Source organism: Populus euphratica, unplaced genomic scaffold (genome assembly GCF_000495115.2).
Source record: "Populus euphratica unplaced genomic scaffold, PopEup_1.0 scaffold158.1, whole genome shotgun sequence".
Classification (NCBI taxonomy): Eukaryota; Viridiplantae; Streptophyta; class Magnoliopsida; order Malpighiales; family Salicaceae; genus Populus; species Populus euphratica.
The window spans coordinates 113,981-137,294 of record NW_011499913.1 but is presented as its reverse complement, the minus strand read 5'-3'; the positions used below and the strand labels follow the sequence as shown (position 1 = coordinate 137,294).

Below are 23,314 nucleotides of genomic sequence, written 5' to 3'. Positions count from 1 at the left end.
TGCCACCTATTCTTCTCTTTCTACATTTTTATGCATCGGATTGGTAGTGAAGCCAGAAAATATTGAGGCTATAGAGAGCTTAATTATGCTTGCTGTTTGTGTGTGGTCACATGAACAATGAACTATAGCGATTCCTCTCAAGGCAATGAAAGACAGAAGTTTATTGAATCTGTTCCCATAACACAGAGTCATGTTAAAAGTGTCTATTAAAGCTTCAAGGGGCTAAACGATCTCTGTTAGATTTGATGCTACAACGCAGTTTAGGCCATACTTTTTTTTTAATGTATTTTGTTAAAAATATTTTTTAAAATTAAAATTATAAAATAATTTTAATAAATATATATTTATGTTTATAATTTTTAATTTAAATATTATAGATTTAAATAGTATTATTATATTATAAAATAAATAATATTTTATATAAAATATTTTTTATTATTTCATTAAACTATCTATAATTTTATTACCAATAAAATACATCCAATAATAACTATATTTTTTTATAGTTTTTTAAAAGCATAATAATATTGTGTTAAATATCATCAGAAATAAAATTAAAATCACGATCAAATTTTAAAAATATTATATTATTAAATGATTTTTATTTAATTTATATAGTGTTATTTAATAATATTAAATATTAATTTTTTAAATAAAATACAATTAAAAATAAAAAATAATTTAATATCAGAATAATTAATACTGTTTGACGAGCCTGCGTGGTGTTAGGTAGGTGGTCGGGTAAAAACAATCTATCCTGGGAGCCATACAGCTTGCAAATTTCAGGGGGTTCTTTTCACATTTCCATAATACTGTCAAGGTGTGAACATAAACATAGAGAGAACAAAACCAAAAAAAATAAATATGTTCTGTGTGCTAAACATGGAATCGAACAATACAAATTCCATTTATACATGTTTTGACCTGCCTTGCTCATAAAAAAATGAGAGGCTAACATCAAAGTCTAGAAGGGGCTGTAAAAGAAAGCTCAATCAGCTATAATCTTTTCAGCTCCATTCTTGACCGCACCTTTTCATGAGGGATATTTCCATTCTGTAAGACATTCAAAAAATATTTCCATCAATGAAACCATATACGGAGCAAGTAAACCGAGCAATATGAACATAAATGCAGATGTTCAAAATAATTGGATAAAAAAAAAAGTGAAAAGAGAGAAAATTCCACATTGAATAAACCAGAGTTCACATACCATAACGAAAGGATGATGTTAATGGCTCAACAATTATCAAGTACATTTGTAGGAAACGAAAAGCTATAAAATCTGATCATACAAACCACTATTACCGAAATCTTCAGCACGAACTGTGATATCTATTGATGGTTTTTACTAGAAAAGGAGCGTATGAAAAGCATTCTAATGAGAAGGATACAAATCTTGCCACTATCAGTTACGTGAAAGCATTCCTGTACAACATGCTCATCTGATCAACCTGGTCTTGGTCATTAGACACAAAGCAATGGTGGGTAAGGTAAAGAGAGCTTACATTTCTAAAGTTACTAATGTTCTGAGGGCGACTGCTGTTGCTCTGATCCTTGTGGCCACATATGCTGTGCCATATAGGGGTGAGACTGCTGGGCGTACATAGCTGGGTCCGTCACATGCTTGCCCATTATCATCCCAGGAGCTCCAACCTGAGGTGCATGCTGAGGTGGCATATAGCAGTAAGAGAGTGCATCAACAGGTCCTCCGACAGGCATTGTTCCTCTTGGGATTAATTGGATAAAAAAAAAAGTGAAAAGAGAGAAAATTCCACATTGAATAAACCAGAGTTCACATACCATAACGAAAGGATGATGTTAATGGCTCAACAATTATCAAGTACATTTGTAGGAAACGAAAAGCTATAAAATCTGATCATACAAACCACTATTACCGAAATCTTCAGCACGAACTGTGATATCTATTGATGGTTTTTACTAGAAAAGGAGCGTATGAAAAGCATTCTAATGAGAAGGATACAAATCTTGCCACTATCAGTTACGTGAAAGCATTCATGTACAACATGCTCATCTGATCAACCTGGTCTTGGTCATTAGACACAAAGCAATGGTGGGTAAGGTAAAGAGAGCTTACATTTCTAAAGTTACTAATGTTCTGAGGGCGACTGCTGTTGCTCTGATCCTTGTGGCCACATATGCTGTGCCATATAGGGGTGAGACTGCTGGGCGTACATAGCTGGGTCCGTCACATGCTTGCCCATTATCATCCCAGGAGCTCCAACCTGAGGTGCATGCTGAGGTGGCATATAGCAGTAAGAGAGTGCATCAACAGGTCCTCCGACAGGCATTGTTCCTCTTGGGATTGATGCTAGCACTTCATCTTTCAGATCCTCCCTAGGCACAATGTCAACCAGGAAATCAAAGATGTCAGTCCTAGTGATAGCTGCAGCAATATCATTCTTCTGTAGTGTCCTTCTCTTGTTCTCCTCCGTGTGATTCCAAGATCGCAATGTCAACTCTAAAATAAACATTTCACATGCTCTGGAAAATATAACTGGTGCCTCAGCTGATATCATCCTCACATCCTCGTCAGCCTTCATGATCTTCTTGATCCTAGCCAAGGGAAGGCTATGATTTTTGAAGTCAGTAACTTTGTCAATTTCTTTATACTGATTTGCCCAAAAAGACTGAAGTTGTTGCTGGAGTTGCTGTTCCTGTTGTTGGTGGATCTGCTGATAGGCAAGTTGGTGCTGTGCAAGCTGAGCTCCCACAGGCTGACCAGTAACTGATCCAGGATTTGAGGCAGCAAGCATTTGGTTTGGCTGATACGGACTTGTTCCATATTGCAGTTGAGATGTACTACTGACAATAGCAGGGGGCTGTCCATGCCCTTGCTCCATTCTGATCCAACTAAACGCAACAATATGCAACTTAATGCCTCTGTTTTTAGCACGATAGAAGAGGAAACATGGCAAACTGAGTTAAGCATTAACTTGCAGTGTATAGATATATATATCATATGATTTCATGTTGAAAGGACATTGCATGAAAGAAATTGGTTAAGCCATGGCAATTATTTCATGTTGAAAGGAAATTGCGTGAAAGAAATTGGTTAAGCCATGGCAATTCTCTAAAGTGCAGAACAGATGCAACTAAACGATGATGCAAATCCAACTTCATAATATCCAATTAGGTTTCTACATAATTAAAAAGAAAAAAATGCTGGAAATGCAATTCAAGATTGTTTGATTAAAAAAAATAAATGAATGAACAAGTTCTCTGCAAAAAGATCCAAGAAATGGTAAAGTCAGAGCCTTAAAATGCAGAATAACAGCATCATACTTGCTTTTTATCATGGATAGAGCTATTGTGGATATTATCACTTCGATCAATGAGGGTATATCTCACCATCAGTCAATGACTTCAATGAGACTTAATTCACATGCAAGCATGGTAATGAAATGGTTTTCTGTTTGGCACCTTTTGATAGGAATTTATCTTCTTTATGCTAGGAAAAACAAAAAAGACCATGTAACCGTGATGTTTCAATGGTTAGATTCAAAAGGTACGGTTTCTAACATTTATTATGCCCACATGGGACGGAGAAGGCCTGCCCAACAACAACAAAGTGCAATTATAGAAAGAAATTCGTTTCTAGTTGACATTATTCAGCTCCCAAACCGAAACAGAATAATATTAACTTTCCAAACCTTTTAGCAGTACATCATCGTTTTGCTTCCTATTCTAGAAGTGAATCCCCAAGATATATGCAAACAGCTACCTCTTCTCACAGCAGGGTTCAGACAAAATACATTGATGCTAAAACGAAAAAACAAAGAAAATGATAAAAACCCCGAAACCATTACCAATAGTAACTCCATAATCACTACAATATTAACATAGATTTCAATCATCTTCCTTGTTTTTTCTTTATGTTTAAATGAAACGAGTTTGATTTACTTGCAACAGCTCTTCCAGTGTTGCATTATGCCTACAGGCGATCAACTATGGGCCCAAAACAAACTAGCGATGATCTTGATCTTCTACTGGTAATTTTTTGGCACACACCAAAAGGTAAAGCAAATTACAAACACTCTTCCTAAATAAACAAACAAAAGAAATTGCAATCCATTTACAGTACCACAAGCAGCATCACATCACATCACATCACATAGAAATCAATACTTAAAACAAAACTCAATTGATGAAAAAGAAAGGAAAAAAAGATACACACACCAAATCCATAAATCCAAAAAGCCTCATACCTGCTTGGATTTCTAACCAAACAAAACAAAACTTTCCTAAAATCACATGAAAAGCAAAACCCATCTATCTTTTCGGTTTCTAATTCTCAAGATCGCTGAGCAAAGCAACAACACACAGTAAGTGACATGCATATGTTCGTATATGCGTGTACATGAAAGATAAGAGATTGTGTGGTTACCTTTCCCTTCTGCAGAGCTTGTACTCTCTGCTTGCAAGATCAAGAACCTGAAGAAGAGAATAAAAAGCAGAACTTTTAGCAAGATAAGAAATATGGGATCTACTTCATGTAAATTCGGTGTCCATATATTTATTTATATTTAGGGGTTTGATGATGGATCAGCAAAGTTGGAGGCATGAGTTATGACGGTTTTTATATATGACGATGAGGTAATGTTTCATAGGAACAAACCTAAGATTGGAAACGAAAGCTGCTTGTGATGTGCTTTGTCTTGTGTTCCCTTCTGACTATGTGTCAGAAGGTTGCCCTTTTGTGGCTTCTGTCTCTTTTGTTTCTTTTTGACGAAATTACCCTTTACGTAAATTACCTTTTTAATGTCAAATCAGAACTTGGATTTGTTCTGTCCAGTTTTATCTGTGTTTGCTACTCTGTTATTTTAAATTTTATTATTTAAAAATAATATTTTATTATTTTTAAAAAAATAATTTTTTGCGTTATCCTATCAAAACAATATAAAGAAATAAAATTTAAACATAATTTCAAACTGTTATAGAAACTACACAATATCAATTTTATTTTTTTCCAAATAACAAGTTTCAATTTTTCTTTAAACTAGCACAGTTATAAAAAATATATGTGAGAATAATATATGGCTGGGTTGCGTTATTAGTAACAACAATTTATTTATTTTTTAAATATATAGGCTATATTATTGTGAATAGCTCAACTAAAAAAAAAATTGCAGAGTTGCGCCACTTCCCCAAGCAAGTGCAATAAGCGCAAGGAGAGATGGGAGCACTTCAAGAACTATCCCAAGAGCTTCAAGGCAGTTTAGTAGTTCTCCAGCAACAGTGGATATCCAAAAGACACCCATTACAAAAATGCCTCAAGCACCAGCAATATCTGCTCGGTCTCTGGGGGTTCCTTTTCGAGTATAAAGTGCAGAACTGCGAGCAAAGAGCTTGAGAAAAGGACTACGAACCAGAGTGGGAATGAGTGGTAAACGGAATACAATGGGATTATCTAATGGCATGCATGAGTTGCAAGCATACAAAAAGGATACAGGGAAAAGAGGTTCGTTCGCAGATAGGTAGAACCTGTTCCATTCCAGAGGTGCAGTTCGAAGAATTGTGAGCTTCAGAACAAAAAAGACAGGGAACTCCCACACTTTTGGGATGATCTAATGGCATGCATGAGTTGCAAGCGTACAAAAAGGATACAGGGAAAAGAGCAACTACAATGGGATTATCTAATGGCATGCATGAGTTGCAAGCATACAAAAAGGATACAGGGAAAAGAGCAACGTTCGCAGATAGGTAGGACCTGTTCCATTCCAGAGGTGCAGTTCGAAGAATTGTGAGCTTCAGAACAAAAAAGACAGGGAACTCCCACACTTTCAGATCTGTATACATGACAAACACAAATAAGAAAAGATGGCTTCTCACACTTATCATGTATAAAATGATCTAAATATAAATATAAATAGTTAAATTCTCAATCAAAAAGAAAAAGAAAAAGAAAATGATCTAAATATAAATATAAATATAAATAGGTAAATTCTCAATCAAAAAGACAAAAGAAAAGGCAAAAAGAAAATGGAGTAGTTGCAATCTTTTGGCAGGGTATCTCTTCCGTCAAAAGTCTTAAACCTCATCGTGAATGAAGGGACATATGTATGGGAAATTGAAGAGTCTTATCATTAAACATTTCTTGCATGAGGTGACTGGGCTTAACACTTAAGCCTCCACCCCCTGGTTGCAAGCCTGGGACATTTTACTATGAGCAATGGCCCGCTTGGAATCTACAATGACTTGTTCAGTTTGATTGTGCATGCCTAGTGGCCTATTAGAATTCTATTCTAACATCTAACAGAACAGAACGAGGTTTCCCAGAAGTGAAAGAAACGTTACAAGTTTCCTTCGCAAGTGACTGTCAAAGTAAACTTCATGAAATGGGAATTTCAGCTCTCTTCTGTAATGTTGACACAAACAGAAATAGAGAAGAGATAGCTTTTAACGAATTCCATATTCCTAATACAGGTTCAACCGTGTTACAGAAACGTTGTCACGTCTTCTTTCTACTAGTGCGGCACATGTCCACGGCGGTGGAGTTGTTTTTCAATAAAGGATTGTGTGAGTCAGTTTGAAGATGCCTTGACTAGACTCAATGATACTTTTTTGGCGATGGAGGTTGGAGCTACTGGGGATAAGAAGATGTTGATCTTGGAAAAAGTCAACAACATACAGACATGGATTAGTTCTGCGATGACAGATCGAGATGCTTGCATAGAGGGCGTGAATTGAAAATTAAATCATGGGTGAAATTGAATACTAATATAAATACAGGGTTCAAAGAAGTTGTTTTCGCCAGATTCAAAAAAGAAAAAATAAAGCATGGCCTGGGAAGCCATTGCTGTACACAATGAGCAAGACAGAATCTCTCTGTCTGTCTTTGTTGAATATTTGCAAGAGCCTGACAACTTTCAAACAAATCCACGCCAATGTTCTCAAACTCGGCCTTGAATCTGACCCTTTCATCACAGGAAAGCTATTGCACCATTGTGCGATTTCGCTCTCTGATTCTCTGGACTATGCTTGCCGCCTCTTTCGCTACACTCCAAACCCAGATGTTTTCATGCACAACACTCTCATTAGAGGACTTTATGAGTCAGATAGACCCCAGGATTCACTTCTTAAGTTCATTGAAATGAGGAGGAACTCTTTTTCTCCTCCTGACAGTTTTTCTTTCGCTTTTATTGTCAAAGCGGCGGCGAATTTGAGGTCTGTGAGAGTTGGGATCCAGTTGCATTGTCAAGCATTGGTTCATGGGCTTGATACCCATCTCTTTGTTGGGACGACTTTGATTAGTATGTATGGGGAATGCGGGTTTGTTGAGTTTGCGAGGACGGTATTTGATGAAATGCCTGAGCCAAATGCGATTGCCTGGAATGCGATGGTCACTGCGTGTTGTAGGGGTGGTGATATGAAGGGTGGAAGAGAATTGTTTGACTTGATGCCTGTGAGGAACTTGATGTCGTGGAATGTTATGCTTGCTGGGTACACGAAAGCTGGGGAGCTGGAACTGGCTAGGGAGATGTTTTTGGAGATGCCAATGAAGGATGATGTCTCGTGGAGTACCATGATTGTTGGTTTTGCTCATAATGGGTATTTTGAAGAGGCTTTTAGTTATTTCAGAGAGCTGCAGAGGAAGGGGATGAGGCCGAATGAGACAAGCTTAACTGGGGTGCTTTCAGCGTGTGCACAGGCTGGTGCACTTGAGTTTGGCAAAATATTACATGGCTTTATTGAGAAATCTGGGTTGACTTGGATTGTATCAGTTAACAATGCATTATTGGATACTTATTCCAAGTGTGGGAATGTACATATGGCTCAACTAGTTTTCGAGCGAATAATGAATGAAAGAAACATTGTTTCTTGGACTTCGATGATGGCTGCGCTCGCAATGCATGGTCATGGGGAAGAAGCAATAGGGATGTTTCATAAGATGGAAGAGTCTGGAATTAGACCTGATGAGATTGCCTTTATTTCACTTTTATATGCTTGTAGTCATGCTGGATTGGTCGAACAAGGATGTGAATATTTTGATAAGATGAAAGGCATGTACAATATAGAACCATCTATTGAGCATTATGGCTGCATGGTCGATCTATATGGTCGGGCTGGTCAACTTCAGAAGGCCTATGAATTTGTTTGTCAAATGCCAATTCCATGTACTGCAATTATTTGGCGGACACTTCTTGGGGCTTGCAGCATGCATGGTGATGTTAAGTTGGCGGAACAAGTGAAAGAAAGACTTTCAGAGCTAGACCCCAACAACTCTAGTGACCATGTTCTGCTGTCAAATGCCTATGCAGTTGCAGGGAAATGGAAGGATGCTGCTTCTGTGAGAAGATCAATGACTGAACAGAGAATCACCAAAACTCCTGGTTGGAGCATGATTGAAGTTGACAAAATCATGTATACTTTCTTGGCTGGCACAAAACAATATAAGATTACAGAAGAGGCTTACAAGAAGCTAAAGGAGATTATAACGAGGCTTAGGGTTGAAGGGGGTTATGTTCCAGAGATTGGAAGGGTTTTACATGACATAGAAGAGGAAGAAAAGGAAGGTTCAGTGTCAGTGCATAGCGAAAAGGTTGCTGTAGCTTTTGGTATTGCAAGGTTGTGCAAGGGGAGGACTATAAGAATAGTTAAGAATTTGAGGATTTGCAGGGACTGTCATGCAGTGATGAAGCTTATTTCTCAGATTTATAAATTGGAGATCGTGGTGAGAGATAGAAGCCGCTTTCACTCTTTCAAGGATGGTTATTGTTCATGCAGAGATTACTGGTAAATGCTGATTACTTAAAGCAAACGAAACAGAAAAAGTCCCGATGATCAGGATAACAATATTTTGGAAGGGTATGCTTTACAAATGATAATCACAGTTGCTAAGTCGGACATGCTATCTGTAAAGCTTTTTAAATAGCCATTTGCTTCGCTGATTTACTTCCATTGCCGCAATATTCTTGGCGTTTTCCTCATTTTCTAAAAGTGTACAAGCTTCCGAGAAGATCTCGTCTTCCATGTCTGGTATAGCTTGAAGTGCATCGACAATGACTTCGATTGACAGGTTTCTTCTTCGTGTTCCTCCATAACTACCATTAGTTTCTGACCCAGGTGCTTCTTGAGCCTCTCCTTTCCCGTGTCTGCCAACTTTCCTTGAAGAAACCACCACTGAGGAAGAAAGAGACTATCGTTTCTGCCTTGGGTCAGATATTTCAAGTTGATATGGTGTATCTCCAAAAACGCCATCAATCCCCATATCGAATTCGTTGTTGTCAAACCCCATTTTTACACCCAGATGACTTGCTTTTCCCATTGCCATGCTATTACCATATAGTACACAAATATCATTATAACTGTCCAGGAATCTGTCTGCACCTGGGTGCTCCTGCAGAAAATATTCATAAAATGAGAAGCAAATAAAAATTTTGGTTAAATGGTATTGAAGGCCTGCCATACCTAGGGGAGTTAAAACTGTAAGCCATGAGGACATGTTTATGTTTGAGAAGGAAACATACCTTGATATACGCATACCAGTCATCATCATCAGCTATCTCCATCTGCTCTGTTTCTTCCCATGCAAAACCATTCTGACTGAGAATATTTGCAATGTTCCTATACTCTTTCATCAATCTTAATTACCAGCTTTCAACGGCATCTCTGTCACATAGACCAAATTTTTCATTGAATGCTGCAATTATCCAGGCCCAAGCTTGCTCATTGAAAGTCTCATGGTTTTTATTGCATATGTAAACACTACAATTTCTACAAGTAAACCCAAACAAATTAAATGTACTGGGTGTGGGTCTAAATTAAATTTATTTGGTTTGTATTAAAAAAAAAAAACTCGGTATAAATATATTTTATGGTTCTTACTTTAATATTCTTATAACTAAAGGTTATAAAGGTATTTTAAGTAATTTTTATATTAACTTTCCTAAAATATGCCTTACATAAAGAATATTTAAGGTAAGTTGTTTTGAGTCTATAAATAGACAACAAGGTCATAAAATCAAACATAAGCAAGAAATTAGGCAGCTCTTGCATCAAATTTGCTCCTGTTGGACTGACCAACATGTTCAATAGTGATGGCACAATTCAAGTGGCCAATTTTGATTCTGAAGAAGCTGAGACTTGGGTGAAGGTTGAGATTGAAGGAGAAGGGAATTTCTTATCGTACTCAAATGTATGTCCAATCAAGTGCTTGTTGAATGGAGCTGGGGCTGGTTTTGAGGGGGTAGATAATGGAAAGCTGACCTTAAATCTCCCTTGGACTGAAGAAACCTGTGGCCTATCTTCTGTCGCTTTTCTTTTCTGAAGTCACTAGCAAATTTTTTTTCCATCAATGTCACTACTGAGACTTAATTTCATGATTTAAACCCTCTTTTATTAATTTATCAATTTAATAGACTAGTTAATATCTTCTTCTTCTTTTTTATTGATGTTTAGAATCTTGCTACCGTGAAGAGACGTCGTTTTATCGCCATCATTTTTGCGAAGGAAAATCTTCTTATCGAAGATGCATGCATGGAAACTATCAAAAGTCACGTTTACTTTGTTCCCTGTAAGAAGAAGGATTCGATGAACAATGTACATGCATGAATGATCCATCCTCTTTGGAAATAAATTAATTTTCCATTAATGGTATGCTAAACTATCCTCCAATCATAGGTTAACCTTTCTTTATATGTTGGATTCATGAGATATCAAGAATCATGTCAGTGGTTTAATTTAATCACACATATAAACCCAGTTACTTTGCACTAATTCTTCACAAATTCATCAGAACAGAAGATATTCAGATTTATATACAGATTTGGTCAATAATGGACAGAATCAGTCCTTCTTCACCACCTCATGTAGCGATTTTCCCATTCATGGCTCAGGGTCACACTCTTCCATTACTAGACTTGTCCAAGGCATTAGCCAGCCGTGGCACAAGAGTAACCATCATCACCACCCCAGCAAATGCTCCATTTATTCTTTCCAAAAACTCTACCCACCCAACAATCTCTTTGTCCATAATCCCTTTTCCAAAAGTTGAAGAATTACCAGAAGGTTGTGAAAATGTTAACCATCTCCCTTCTCCGGATCTCTTTGTCCCTTTTATAAATGCCACCAAACTACTCCAACAACCTTTTGAGGATGTCCTTAAAGAGTTGTGTGATTCTGATAGCACTACTCCAATTTGCGTTATCTCTGACATGTTTTTGCCTTGGACAGTTGATTCATGTTGCCTGTTCGATATTCCTAGGATTGTCTTCAGTGGGATGGGTGTGTTGCCTACGGTAATTGAAAGAAATGCCTCGTTGCATGTTCCATGCATTTCTAGTTTGCTCCACTCTGAGCCTATAAATTTGCCATCAGTTCCATTTCCATTAAACAAAACTGACTTCCCTGACTTTGCTTGGCGGGGTGATGAAGAGCATCCAATGCTGCCAATTATTTCAGAGATCAAACAGGCAGAGAGTCATAGTTGGGGTTACGTAGTTAACAGTTTTGAAGAGCTTGAAGGGGACCATGTTGCTGCCTTTGAAAATCACAAGGAGACCAAAGCATGGCTTGTGGGTCCACTTCTGCTTCATGATCAAAGCAAACAAGATTTGATGAATTCAGGTTCCAAAGACGTTGATCAAAAGCAATTTAGTCCGTACATCAAGTGGCTGGACCAGAAAATGGAAGGATTGGGTCCAGGTAATGTGATCTATGTGGCATTCGGTTCACAATCATATATGACAGATTTACAAATGGAGGAGATTGCTCTTGGTTTGGAGATGGCAGGACAGCCGTTCATTTGGGTGGTCAGATCCAGAACATGGGTCCCACCAGTTGGGTGGGAAGACAGGGTCAAGGAGAGAGGGTTGGTCATACGTGATTGGGTAGACCAGAGGGGTATACTAGAACACCCAGCAATTGGTGGGTTTCTGACTCATTGTGGATGGAATTCAGTGTTGGAGGGCTTGTCAATGGGTGTGCCACTGTTGGCTTGGCCTATGGGAGCAGAGCAAGGATTGAACGCTAGGTATACGGCAATGGGGCTAAAAGCAGGGCTCATGGTCCTTCAAGAACGTGATGCAAAAGATGACCCTATGACCGTTCAACATAATGTGATTTGTGATTCAGTGAAGGAGTTGATGAGAGGTGACCAAGGGAAGAAGGCAAGGGAAAGGGCACAGGAGTTGGGGAGAAAGGCAAGGCAGGCCGTGGAAAAAGGGGGATCATCTGATAAGAAATTGGATGAACTAATTGAATGCCTGACTCTAAAGACAAGAATTCAAGGACGACCAGCTGATCCAAAAGGTTAAGAAGAACATCATCTGCTAGTTTTATAAGGCTCTAAAAGTCATAGTTTACTGATTCCAGATAACATTGAAGTGCTCAATGTTGAACTAATCAACATAAATTAATTCATAATCCGCATTAATTGCAGAGATTTGTCTTCTGTCTAAGTTAATAGAACGCATTGACGGTGCATGAATTGTGTTTTTGTAGTGGTTAGCAGCCATTCGATGAGCACCGTTCATGAAATTGCAAGGACACTGAAAAGAAACTGCAAGGATACTGAATCTCTCACCTAATGGCTAACTCACCATCTCAAGTAACAATACAATGCAAGCCAAGCCAAGCCAAGCAAACCTCAATTCAAATCCACCTTACAAGAAGTCCTTGTGATATACAAGGCAGGAGCTTCAACCAAGAACGGTTGCTTATTTTCGAGCTCTAGCATGAAAACATGTTGAATTGCAGAATTTATGAAAGTATTTCAGATGAGTGGAAGAGACATTAGTTAATCCATGAAAATTGCTTTCGAACTCTTACAGGCTAAAAACATGCCAAATTTGAATATAAAAAGAGAAGTTAATTTAACAGGAAAATATTTCAGACCCCTTGCATGTAGAAAGAACTATGCAGCCAAAAGTGCCAAGCGAAAGTTCTCTGTCACAATGTCTTTTGTTTTACCAATCAAGCAGTTGTGCTTGGTGCTGCCAGACTTGCGTAGCTTTGGCTAAAACGGAGAGCTGAGCGTGGTTGCCAAACCTTGCGCAGAATATTTCACATGTCCGCTGGCACTTGCATCAGTTTCGGCCCGAAATCCGTAGTTCTGCAAGTAAATCCTGTAAACAGGTACAGAAGCCTGCACTACTAGTTTACACTACTTTCAGAAACCAAATTTGAAAACTTTTCACAACCAAAACAGCATAAAATAGTTTTTGTTCTTGTTTTCAAAAACGTAGAAAACCGACAACCAGTTATCAAATGTCAAACTCGGTTTGGATCTTACCTAGCTAAGAGTCCTTGGTTATCGGGTAGCCAAGTCGACCCCTATACAATTTACCTTTCAAGTCATCCGAGTTTGACAATGCTGTCCAAACCGATGAAAGAAAACTCAGTGTAAACCAAATTTCAAGTCAGTTAGTCAACTCAGTGTAAACTCAGTTATTCAACCTGTGAAGTCTGGCCGGATTTAATGCCTACGTAAAATATTCAAGACAAACGAGTAAAGACCGCTTAAGCAATGTAAGGAGCACATTGTAAGAGGATTTGATTAGGCGATGGAAGACTCAGCTAGCCAGAGGAGATGGGGCTTTAAATCAGCTGCGAAGAACAAAAATGCAGAAGGAATTGGTGCTGTAGAAACATGTTTTGCATGCTGCAGTAACATGTTGGATTTAGATTTCTTGTTGTTCAACCGTTCGATGAGTTAGAAATTTTAGCATGGCCTCATGGCGTAAATTAAATTAGAGTAGCGCTAAAGTTCACAGGTTTCCACGCTCTTCGAAAAAAAAAATTGGTCGGCAATCTCTCCACTGCCTATAGACATTGGGATTCTGTGGTGGGCCTGAGCAGGAAATGCCCAAAATATAAGCAAGAAGAACTCAACAATGCCCAAAAATAAACACAAGCACTCAAAAATCCAAGCTGTGCGCATTTCTTCCTCAATCATTCTTAATTAAGTTAAACTGACCTTTATCATCCCATATTTAGTGGGGGGGTTTTTCAAGTAACAAGAGAGGTAAATATGGCTGCAGACTGGCTTGCCAGAGCGTATAGACCCCTATTGCCCAGCTAATTGGGCCTGTAGTCTCCCCAGGGGTCTTCATATGTATCCGATTCCCTCTGCAATGATATTGGCTATGTTCGTTGATTAAAAACAAAAAAAAAAAAAAAAACCAAAAATTGCCCCGTCATTATCTATACTCCTCAGGCAAGCGGAATCCAGACATGACCAACTTGTCGGCAAGCATCTTGCCAGTTTTGGGCATGACATGCCAGTGCAATGTCAAGTTAAATTCTTTACCGCGAAGATTGCTTCCCTGCACATGGAAAGATAAGTTTTACTTCTGAAACATAGCAAGAGTAGCACCTGAGGTGGCTCCTGGGTGTGGGTGTAAAAGCACGGGATGAGTTGTAAAGAAATCACTTCATGAGGATGGTACCTGATCAATAAAACGATACTTGTTCGCAGTCTGAAACCAAAACTTTGCATGCTCTTTGGCAGGTATAATGGCATCCCAAAGTGACACCTATCAGAAAACATTAAGAAAGAGTTACACAGTGGACAGAGATTTATGCAGCAGACCCTGACATTTGAAGAAGTTAAATGAAAATGACTCGAGAGGCTTGTCTAGTGCCTGAATGTGCAAGAGAGAAAATGAAAGGCACGCTGATTCAGCTTCATGCTTGCCTCCTAAGTTTGTAAGAAACCAAAGTCTAATGTGTGAAAGATTATAACCAGAAAATGAAAGGCAAGCTGATTCAGCTTCATGCTTGCCTCCTAAGTTTGTAAGAAACTAGAGTTTAATGTGTGAAAGATTGAGAACCAAAATGGAAATGAAAAGACTTCAAATTTCAAGCAAGCAAAGTACCTGATTCACTGAATTCTGCGGGGTTTCATACTCTGCTGCTACAAATATGAAAAGCTGCAATATATAACAAGGTCATGATTAGTGCAAATTTGAATTGGCTCTTAAGGTGATCATTACATACAATGTACAGTTCCATATTCATGTTTCGTCCCAGCAATGAAATATAAAGTAGTTTTACATAGGATTTCAAAATTCTCAAAGGACATCCAAAACATGACTTATCAGAACATGGAAACTATAATAGAGAATGATTGTTCAAGTAAATGAAATGTTCTCAGATTACACTCACAGAACAGCAAAATGGCTTGCCTTGGAAGGAGAGTAGAAGATTTAAATTCTGAAATGTAAAGACATGGCACCATCACCCGAGGTGTTTCAAATTACAAACCTGCTTTGTGTTCCATGTAAAAAGTGACTGTAGATCAGCTGTTATATTCATGGTGAGGCTGACCTGCATCAAATGGAAGGCAGTTCAATCAGCAATGAATCATTTCTAGCTTATCAAGTGGAACAGAATAAAGAGCTTGCATCTAACTAATGCATCTAAAATGAAGGATGGTTTGACAATAATACAGTGTCTTAAAATAGTTAAGATGAACAGGGGGGAAATCAACATAATCAACAAGAAAATTTCTGGAAGAAAAAATTCCACTATCCTGCAGACTTACAGGCATCACTCTACAAATTCTCTAAATCAACATTCCTTCTAATCTTCAAAACTTCTATGAGTAGGCACAGAAAAGCCAAGAAGCTGGTCCCATATTAAACTCAATGGTCAACAGGTACAAGGTCATCCCTTTCCCTGGTGTAATGTTTTAGCACTTCTTTAACCAATAAGTAGAATTAACTAAAACATCTAGCATGATTGAAGATGTCAACTCTTGTTTCATATTTCTTGAAACAGAAAAGTGAACTATACTGTAACGGGCCAAATCCAAAATATAAGCTGAACAGTTAAAGATGCAACATTGACTGCAAATGTTTTATCCTAATATGATTTTACCCCTGAGAATTTGGGTATCAAGTTGTAAACCACTTCATTTTAGTATTCAAGGATTTTAATGCTATCAAGATTTTTCGTAAATTTTAACATATTATTATCAACATCAAGCAGTTTAGATTATACGTACATGGAATATTTGCAAAATAATGACCTTTGACCAATGATAGCTTAATTGAGAATTTCCTAAATGGCATCCATTGTCAAGATGGAGAATCTACCTCAAATATCGGATGCCCCGCCCCTAATCTCTCTCTCTCTCTCACCCACACCCACACAGAAGAGAAATAATGCAGGTTGAAAGCAGGATGTCCATAAAGTAAAAACAACAGGATAACCAAAAAAATGCTTGTGGGATGTTATGGGACAACCATGAAGTTGACATCAAACCCTTTGAGACTAACTTCATTAGCAACAAAGAACTAAAGGCGGATCATTTTGTAAGATGAAAGCATGTTTCCTGAAGATTTTGCACTTACAATATCCATGCATGTTACCAGTTGTTAGGGGCAAAATCAGGTCTCAACAAGTATTGAACGCGGAAAATGGGATTGTTCAACTCAATTTTCAAAACCTCTACCTAAAGAAGAGAATCTTTAGACATCGACATTTTCTGAAACTAAAAACCAAGACCACTTTTTCAGCTACTAGGCTACATAAAATTACTGGGAAAAGTCAGATGAGAAAGAACCTTAGCACACTCACAAACAATATAACAGCTAAAAAAACAAAAGATTAAACAAACCTCTGAGACCAATACTCTTATAGCTACAAAAGATAGAAATACTGAAAATTCATTCCAATAAATCATCAAAACAGATTATGCAACCATAATCTGAAAAATTAAGCCACTCAAACCCAGAATTTAAAACCTTTTGATAAAACATATACACCTATAAAAACCCACCTAGCATTTCATAATTAGCAGCAAATGGAACCCAAAAGTAACTTTTTTTTTAATCAAAAAAACCCATTTAACAAAAATTATTGTTAATCCCATCAATTCATAAAAAACCCACTAATCTTCCAAAAGAATCGATCACATCTCATACAAAAGATTAACAAAATATATTAAGCAAAGAAACAATCATATCACCTCATCATTTCCATGCGGCTGCTTTTGAAACCAATTGAAATTCAACACCTACAAAACCCCAAGATAAATTAAAAAAAAAAAACCGTCATTTCAAAGTTGTATCTCGATCCAAACAGCCTTAAACCAACACAAAATTTCACAAGTTTAGAAAAAAATAAAAAACCTGGATCTCAGCAGAAGGAGAAGGAAAATTGAAGTTGTCAGAGAAAGAAGCGATAGTACACATTAAAGCCAGTATAGTCAAGGCGTACGTTAGCAACGCGTTCGCTCTATATCCGAATGTATGCATTTTTCGATGTCGCTTTTAGAAGAATCTCCAAGCCGTTTTGATTCAGACAAAACTAGGTCCTGCTGTCCTTTCTTATCCCTCTTCTGTCAGAACTGCAGGGAGTGTGTTTTGGTCTGAAATTAAGGAAAGGGGAGAGGGAGAGAGTTGGACTTTTCGTTGGTTTTGATTGGTTACTACGCGTTTAGTTGAGTCACCATGTTTGCTGACATGGCAAATTTAGTAAAAATTGACATGTCATTAACTGCTTTGTCTTACAAATTTATATTAATTAAATATAAATTTTAATACGTCATTTCCAGAATTTATTTAAATTAATTATATAATAAAACTATTATTTGTGAATAAACAACATACATTAAAAAAAAAAAACTCTTAAAAGCACGGTAATTTAAACTCAGCATGCTCTATAATTCATAAACTTAAAGTAAAAATAGTTAATTTGAGTTGATACATACAAAATTAAAATAATATTATTTTAATTTTTTAAATTTAAAATAATATTATTTTTATAAAAATCAAGTTTAATAAATATATAAATGAGTGATTTATCAAATTAATTAAGTTAAATCATGTTAATTTTGACTTCTTTTGTTTTTCACTCGGCTCAAACTAAAAACCAAATTACTGGAGTGTTTTATCAAATTCATGAAGTTAAATTAGATTTAAAACTTATTAAACCCATCAAGTCAAAGTTAAAAGAGGTTTGATAATAATATGATTTAAATTATTATTAGTAGAAAAAAATTACTTTTATGGAACAATAACAACCATTACAGGAAGGAAAAAGATGAAGGAAAGAAGAAGAAGTACTAATTCACATTGTTCCATGAAATAGAATTTACAAGGTGGAAAATATTTTTCACAGCCAAAGATTTTCTGTGTAAATATTTTAACGCCAGAACATATATTTTTCACCTGAAGCCTAACCCATACGCTTGAGGTTTGGGGCTTTCTTTATCTTGAAGCCCAACTCGAATTTGCTATAGATGGTTATAGAAAGAGGGCCCTCAGAATGGCCCATATGGCCCAAAAAGGGGCTTGATTGAGAGTACACTTAATAAGAAAATGAGATCCATGCTGGGCCCATTGCGCAGAAGCTGAAATTGGGCACATGGGATGGAGGCATGCTTGGAGTTGGCCTCTGGCTCAGGACTAAAAGAAAGAAAGATCACTAATATTTAATTGAACTCATTAATTTGAACAGTGGAAAATAACAAACGAAATTATTAATTTGAAAAAGAAATCACTACTCGTAAAAGGTTTGAAATCGCGGTTTTCAACTGTCTTTTTGAAATAAAAAAAATAATAACTTCAAGAAGTTTTTCTTTTTTGGTGTTTTGCATTATCTTGATATATGTTGATATTAAAAATAAATTTTAAAAAATAAAAATATATATTATTTTAATGTATTTTCAATTGAGAAATAATATTATAAAAAATATTACAATTTCCTCAATTCATGACCCCATTTAAAAATTATAAATAAAGCATAATTCATTAATTTATAAAAAAATATTTTCTTTGTAATAGTAAGTGATTTATTTTATAGAGAAATAAACACTTTTCACATGACAAAAGTATTTAATTTGGCGTCAAGGGCCGACAACATTGCTTAGAAGTAAATCAAGTAGCATGGGGGCACAAAAGCTTGCGGGCAACAACCATGGCAATCAGTCGCTTGCAAGGCACAAGCATGGCCCTCCATGAAACTAATTTAAATGTGAATCATCCACAGGTTCGTGTGATAAATGTCGAGATATTAGAGGAAAAGGTCGACCATATTCTTAAATAACTTGGGATCTTGATCTTTATAAGTGCTTTATATGGAGTGCTCAAGTGGTTTCTCCACTAAATTAAACAAATATAAAAAATTAAGTAGATGAGTTCATCCTTCTAGAAAAATAATCGCATTTTCCATATCAATTCATGATCGAACTTGACCACCATGACATTTATCAATGGATTAAAATTATTGTACTATAGGGATTAATCGTGATGCGTGTAAGCTGACCCGAACACTTCACATTAATAAAAAAAACAAAAAAAATGAATTAAAATTATTATCGGTAATCCACACAATTATTATTTTATTATTAACATAACTATTATTTTATTGTTATTTTATAATATCTTTTCACTATATAACCATTGTAATCACCATTCTTATTGTCAATCTAATTATCATTTATCATTATATCACCATATTTTTTTAATTTATTATTATTAAAAAAATCTCAAATTTATAATCATCATTTTCACGATTAACACCAATAACTTTATTATTAAAATAACAATTATTTCACCGTTTTTATTATAATCATCCTTATAATTATTATCACTAATAATTGATAACAAATATAATAAAATAACCACCACATCATAATTATTATCTTCATCCCTGCTATTTCCATCATAAAATATATTTTTTTCATCTCATTACTATCATTTAAAAACCATAAAAGAGAAATAATTCATTACTTCATAAAAAAAAAAAATCTCAATGCATCTAAATAATAATAATAAAAATCTTATTTTAAAAATAAACACTTTTCACATGATAAAAGTATTTAATTTTGCAATCTAGAGCTTGGTTTAGCGGTGGAAGGAGTTTGTCTCTTTCCACTGCACCTGGGTTCGAGCCCTGGCATGCACGCCTGTCAGCTCCGCGGTGCCTTACATGCCTATTGGGTTTCCAGGATATTCAGTGGGCTGTGGAGATTAATCGTGATGCGCGTAAGCTGGCCCGGACACCCCACATAAATTAAAAAAAAAAAAAAAGTATTTAATTTGGCGTCAAGGGCCGACAACATTGCTTAGAAGTAAATCAAGTAGCATGGGGGCACAAAAGCTTGCGGGCAACAACCATGGCAATCAGTCGCTTGCAAGGCACAAGCATGGCCCTCCATGAAACTAATTTAAATGTGAATCATCCACAGGTTCGTGTGATAAATGTCGAGATATTAGAGGAAAAGGTCGACCATATTCTTAAATAACTTGGGATCTTGATCTTTATAAGTGCTTTATATGGAGTGCTCAAGTGGTTTCTCCACTAAATTAAACAAATATAATAAATTAAGTAGATGAGTTCATCCTTCTAGAAAAATAATCGCATTTTCCATATCAATTCATGGTCGAACTTGACCACCATGACAATTATCAATGTATTAAAATTATTATCGTTAATCCACACAATTATTATTTTATTATTAACATAACTATTATTTTATAGTTATTTTATAATATCTTTTCACTATATAACCATTGTAATCACCATTCTTATTGTCAATCTAATTATCATTTATCATTATATCACCATATTTTTTTAATTTATTATTATTAAAAAAATCTCAAATTTATAATCATCATTTTCACGATTAACACCAATAACTTTATTATTAAAATAACAATTATTTCACCGTTTTTATTATAATCATCCTTATAATTATTATCACTAATAATTGATAACAAATATAATAAAATAACCACCACATCATAATTATTATCTTCATCCCTGCTATTTCCATCATAAAATATATTTTTTTCATCTCATTACTATCATTTAAAAACCATAAAAGAGAAATAATTCATTACTTCATAAAAAAAATTCTCAATGCAGCTAAATAATAATAATAAAAATCTTATTTTGCATGGAAATATTTTATGCGGAATACTTAAAAGTAAATCAATTCCTATGGGAACACAAGAGCTTGCGGACATCAACCATGGTAACATGTATATCGCTCGCAAAACACATGCAAGGCCCTCTACGAAAACTAATTTAAATGGGAAACATTCATAGTTGATCATGTGATAAACATCGAAATATTGAACAAAAAGGTCCACCATATTTTAAAACCACTTGGGATCTTAAACCAAGTGCTTTTCATTGATTGCTCGAGTGGTTTCTCCACTAATTATTAAGCAAATAAAAGAGAGTGGATGGGCATGAAATGTCTCAATCCATGTTACACCTAACCCAATTCCCCAAGGTATGTTCTATCATTTATATATATATATATGAAGCTTCCTTCTTCTTTTCCATTCTCTCACTCATCCATCCTTTAATTAAATCAATACCCATCTATTATATATTAAACACACACACATACACAAAACTTTAAAAAAAAAGTATGAAAATATATTAAATTTATTTTTTAGATTTTTTTGATGATTTTTATATGTTGATATAAAAAAAAAATAGTAATTTAAAGTATTGTATTAAATTACCAAACACATTTAGAAGCATATTTAATTAAAAAAACTAATATGAGGAGCAATAAATATGAAAGAGGCTACAAAATTTATCGAGAACTTGTATGAAAAGAGACAATTTAAACACGAGAAATGAGTGAGCGATGGAAGTCTTCAATGGGGATCTTACTTCAAGGGTTGGGGCATCAATGGCAGGAAAGAAGCAATAATTTGCGGCCGTATGGTATAAAGCCACAAAGATGTCAATCAATCACAATATCAAGCAAGCAAGATGGCAACCAGAGCGGTCACTCTCAAGATGGTGCATTACAAAGTTCTTATTCTGGTGACGAAAGTCATAAAGAGGCAACCAGAAGGGCCCCAGATTTTGAATTATTGGGAGCAGTGATCTTGCACTAATTGGTTGCCTGCCCAAGCTTGTGTTTTGTAGAGTGGCGTGAGTGTTTTATATATATATGCTTTGTTCATGGAACTTCAAATCTCAACCTTCCATATTATTATTTATTATTGGACCTTACAAAGCAACAAGATTATGTACATCTTTCAATTTAAATCATTAATCCTAATTTTAAAATTAATTAAAATCTGAGTTACTCGATATTTTTAAAAGTAATAAAAACCTTAATTTTAGGATTAATTAGATATAAAATCCGAGTTACAAGTTAACCTAACATTTTGAAGAAAAAAAGGTAATAAGTACTAATTGGATCATGGATTAATACAAATGTTTAATCAAATTATAACACATTTGAATCATGGATTGATACAAGTTTTTAACTAGATCATATACCACTTTAAGTTACATTCCTTCCTTGTGTGATTGACCTTGCTAGGCCAAGTTTAATATCAACGCTTTCAGGTACCTTCCATGTTATTATTAGCCTAACCTAAACGCAAATTCTTCCAACATGTATACAAATTAGACTCCATAGATCAATTTGCTAAGAAATTGGGACAATCTCTATCATACAAAGGAGTTTGAAGGATAATATATTTCCAAGGAGTGAAACAAAATCTGCCACCTCTTTTAAGTCACGCAGGCAATGATATCTTTGAGACCTTGCGCACACCCCCGTGTATCAGCACCCATCACAAAAGGCACACTTAACCTGGTAAAAAAAAATCAAGGACATAACTAGCTATAACTACTCTACTTGCGAACTTCACATTCACATTATACTGCAACTATCGGTATTCTCATCGTTGAAGAAGTGAGTGTACTGATCGGACACCGTAGGTGGTGGTATCGGAGGCTGCATGTAGTTAATGGAAGGATGAGGGCGAGCATACATCATTGGTTGGAACATGTCATTCCCATTCTGCCTTTGCTGGTTCATCATCATTGCCATGTACTGCTGCTGCTGATTGTAAGGATTACCTTGCCCCAATCCTGGATAATATCCACCACCATTCATTGCTGCTGCTGCAGGCAGTCCTTGCACTGTTGGAACACTGCCCATCCCACCCATCAGGCCCATATGACCCATCGGGCCCATTTGGCCCGGATTCTTGTGACCTTTTCCTGTTCCATCATTTTCATGGAACCCTTGTTTCATTTTGTTCATGACATCGACCCCATCAGTTTTGCCACCACCCTTCTTGGTCCCGTTGCCATTACTGTTTCCATTTCCACCTGCACTGCCATGATTGGCTGCAGCCTTATTAGTACTATCCTCTCCCTTTTTACTCTTCTTGCCAAAGCCCAGAAACCCAATCCCAATACCACTCTTGCCATCTTTTTTCTTGTTCTCCCCCTTGCTTTTACCGTTCTTGCCATCACCTTTCTTGCCATCTTTACCGTCTCCCTTGCCCTTCATTACCACAGGGATCTCAAAAACATCACCACCACCACCCTTCTCGGCCTTTCCACCACCACCCCC

General features: G+C 36.2%; 6 protein-coding genes across 9 annotated transcripts in view; 2 read left to right on the top strand and 4 right to left on the bottom strand.

Moving 5' to 3' along the window:
• Positions 1-835: 835 nt before the first annotated feature.
• Positions 836-4,713, bottom strand: LOC105134158 (nuclear transcription factor Y subunit C-3-like). 4 transcript variants are annotated; one of them, XM_011038459.1, is made up of 5 exons: positions 4,637-4,713; positions 4,406-4,452; positions 2,315-2,901; positions 1,506-1,724; positions 836-1,053 (listed from the first exon to the last, which is right to left on the bottom strand). In XM_011038459.1, the coding sequence occupies exons 3-4, from the start codon at positions 2,859-2,861 to the stop codon at positions 1,519-1,521; spliced, it is 753 nt and encodes a 250-aa protein (XP_011036761.1). In that variant the 5' UTR covers positions 2,862-2,901; positions 4,406-4,452; positions 4,637-4,713; the 3' UTR covers positions 836-1,053; positions 1,506-1,518. The 4 variants fall into 4 exon arrangements, with proteins under 4 accessions (XP_011036761.1, XP_011036762.1, XP_011036760.1 ...); XM_011038460.1 differs by lacking the exon at positions 1,506-1,724 and having other exon boundaries at positions 2,096-2,901; XM_011038458.1 differs by lacking the exons at positions 836-1,053; positions 1,506-1,724 and having other exon boundaries at positions 1,777-2,901.
• Positions 4,714-6,551: 1,838 nt separating this feature from the next.
• On the top strand, positions 6,552-9,502 carry LOC105134159 (Tetratricopeptide repeat (TPR)-like superfamily protein). Its single transcript, XM_011038462.1, has one exon. It carries the CDS (start codon positions 6,827-6,829, stop codon positions 8,756-8,758), a length of 1,932 nt encoding a protein of 643 aa, XP_011036764.1. The 5' UTR covers positions 6,552-6,826; the 3' UTR covers positions 8,759-9,502.
• LOC105134160 (uncharacterized) lies at positions 9,141-9,791 on the bottom strand. Its single transcript, XM_011038463.1, has 2 exons — positions 9,489-9,791; positions 9,141-9,358 (listed from the first exon to the last, which is right to left on the bottom strand). The coding sequence occupies exons 1-2, from the start codon at positions 9,597-9,599 to the stop codon at positions 9,158-9,160; spliced, it is 312 nt and encodes a 103-aa protein (XP_011036765.1). The 5' UTR covers positions 9,600-9,791; the 3' UTR covers positions 9,141-9,157.
• Positions 9,792-10,815: 1,024 nt separating this feature from the next.
• On the top strand, positions 10,816-12,498 carry LOC105134305 (scopoletin glucosyltransferase-like). Its single transcript, XM_011038661.1, has one exon. The coding sequence runs from the start codon at positions 10,848-10,850 to the stop codon at positions 12,273-12,275; it is 1,428 nt and encodes a 475-aa protein (XP_011036963.1). The 5' UTR covers positions 10,816-10,847; the 3' UTR covers positions 12,276-12,498.
• Positions 12,499-13,864: 1,366 nt separating this feature from the next.
• On the bottom strand, positions 13,865-17,369 carry LOC105134156 (Signal peptidase subunit). The gene is made up of 6 exons (XM_011038455.1): positions 17,097-17,369; positions 16,934-16,981; positions 15,226-15,288; positions 14,838-14,891; positions 14,409-14,495; positions 13,865-14,285 (listed from the first exon to the last, which is right to left on the bottom strand). The coding sequence occupies exons 1-6, from the start codon at positions 17,220-17,222 to the stop codon at positions 14,160-14,162; spliced, it is 504 nt and encodes a 167-aa protein (XP_011036757.1). The 5' UTR covers positions 17,223-17,369; the 3' UTR covers positions 13,865-14,159.
• A 4,979-nt stretch (positions 17,370-22,348) lies between these two features.
• The window catches only part of LOC105134304 (Heavy metal transport/detoxification superfamily protein), a 2,834-nt gene continuing 1,868 nt past the window's right edge, over positions 22,349-23,314 (bottom strand). The window contains exon 4 of the mRNA XM_011038659.1: positions 22,349-23,314. Coding sequence (XP_011036961.1) covers positions 22,604-23,314 — 711 coding nt within the window. The 3' untranslated portion in view covers positions 22,349-22,603.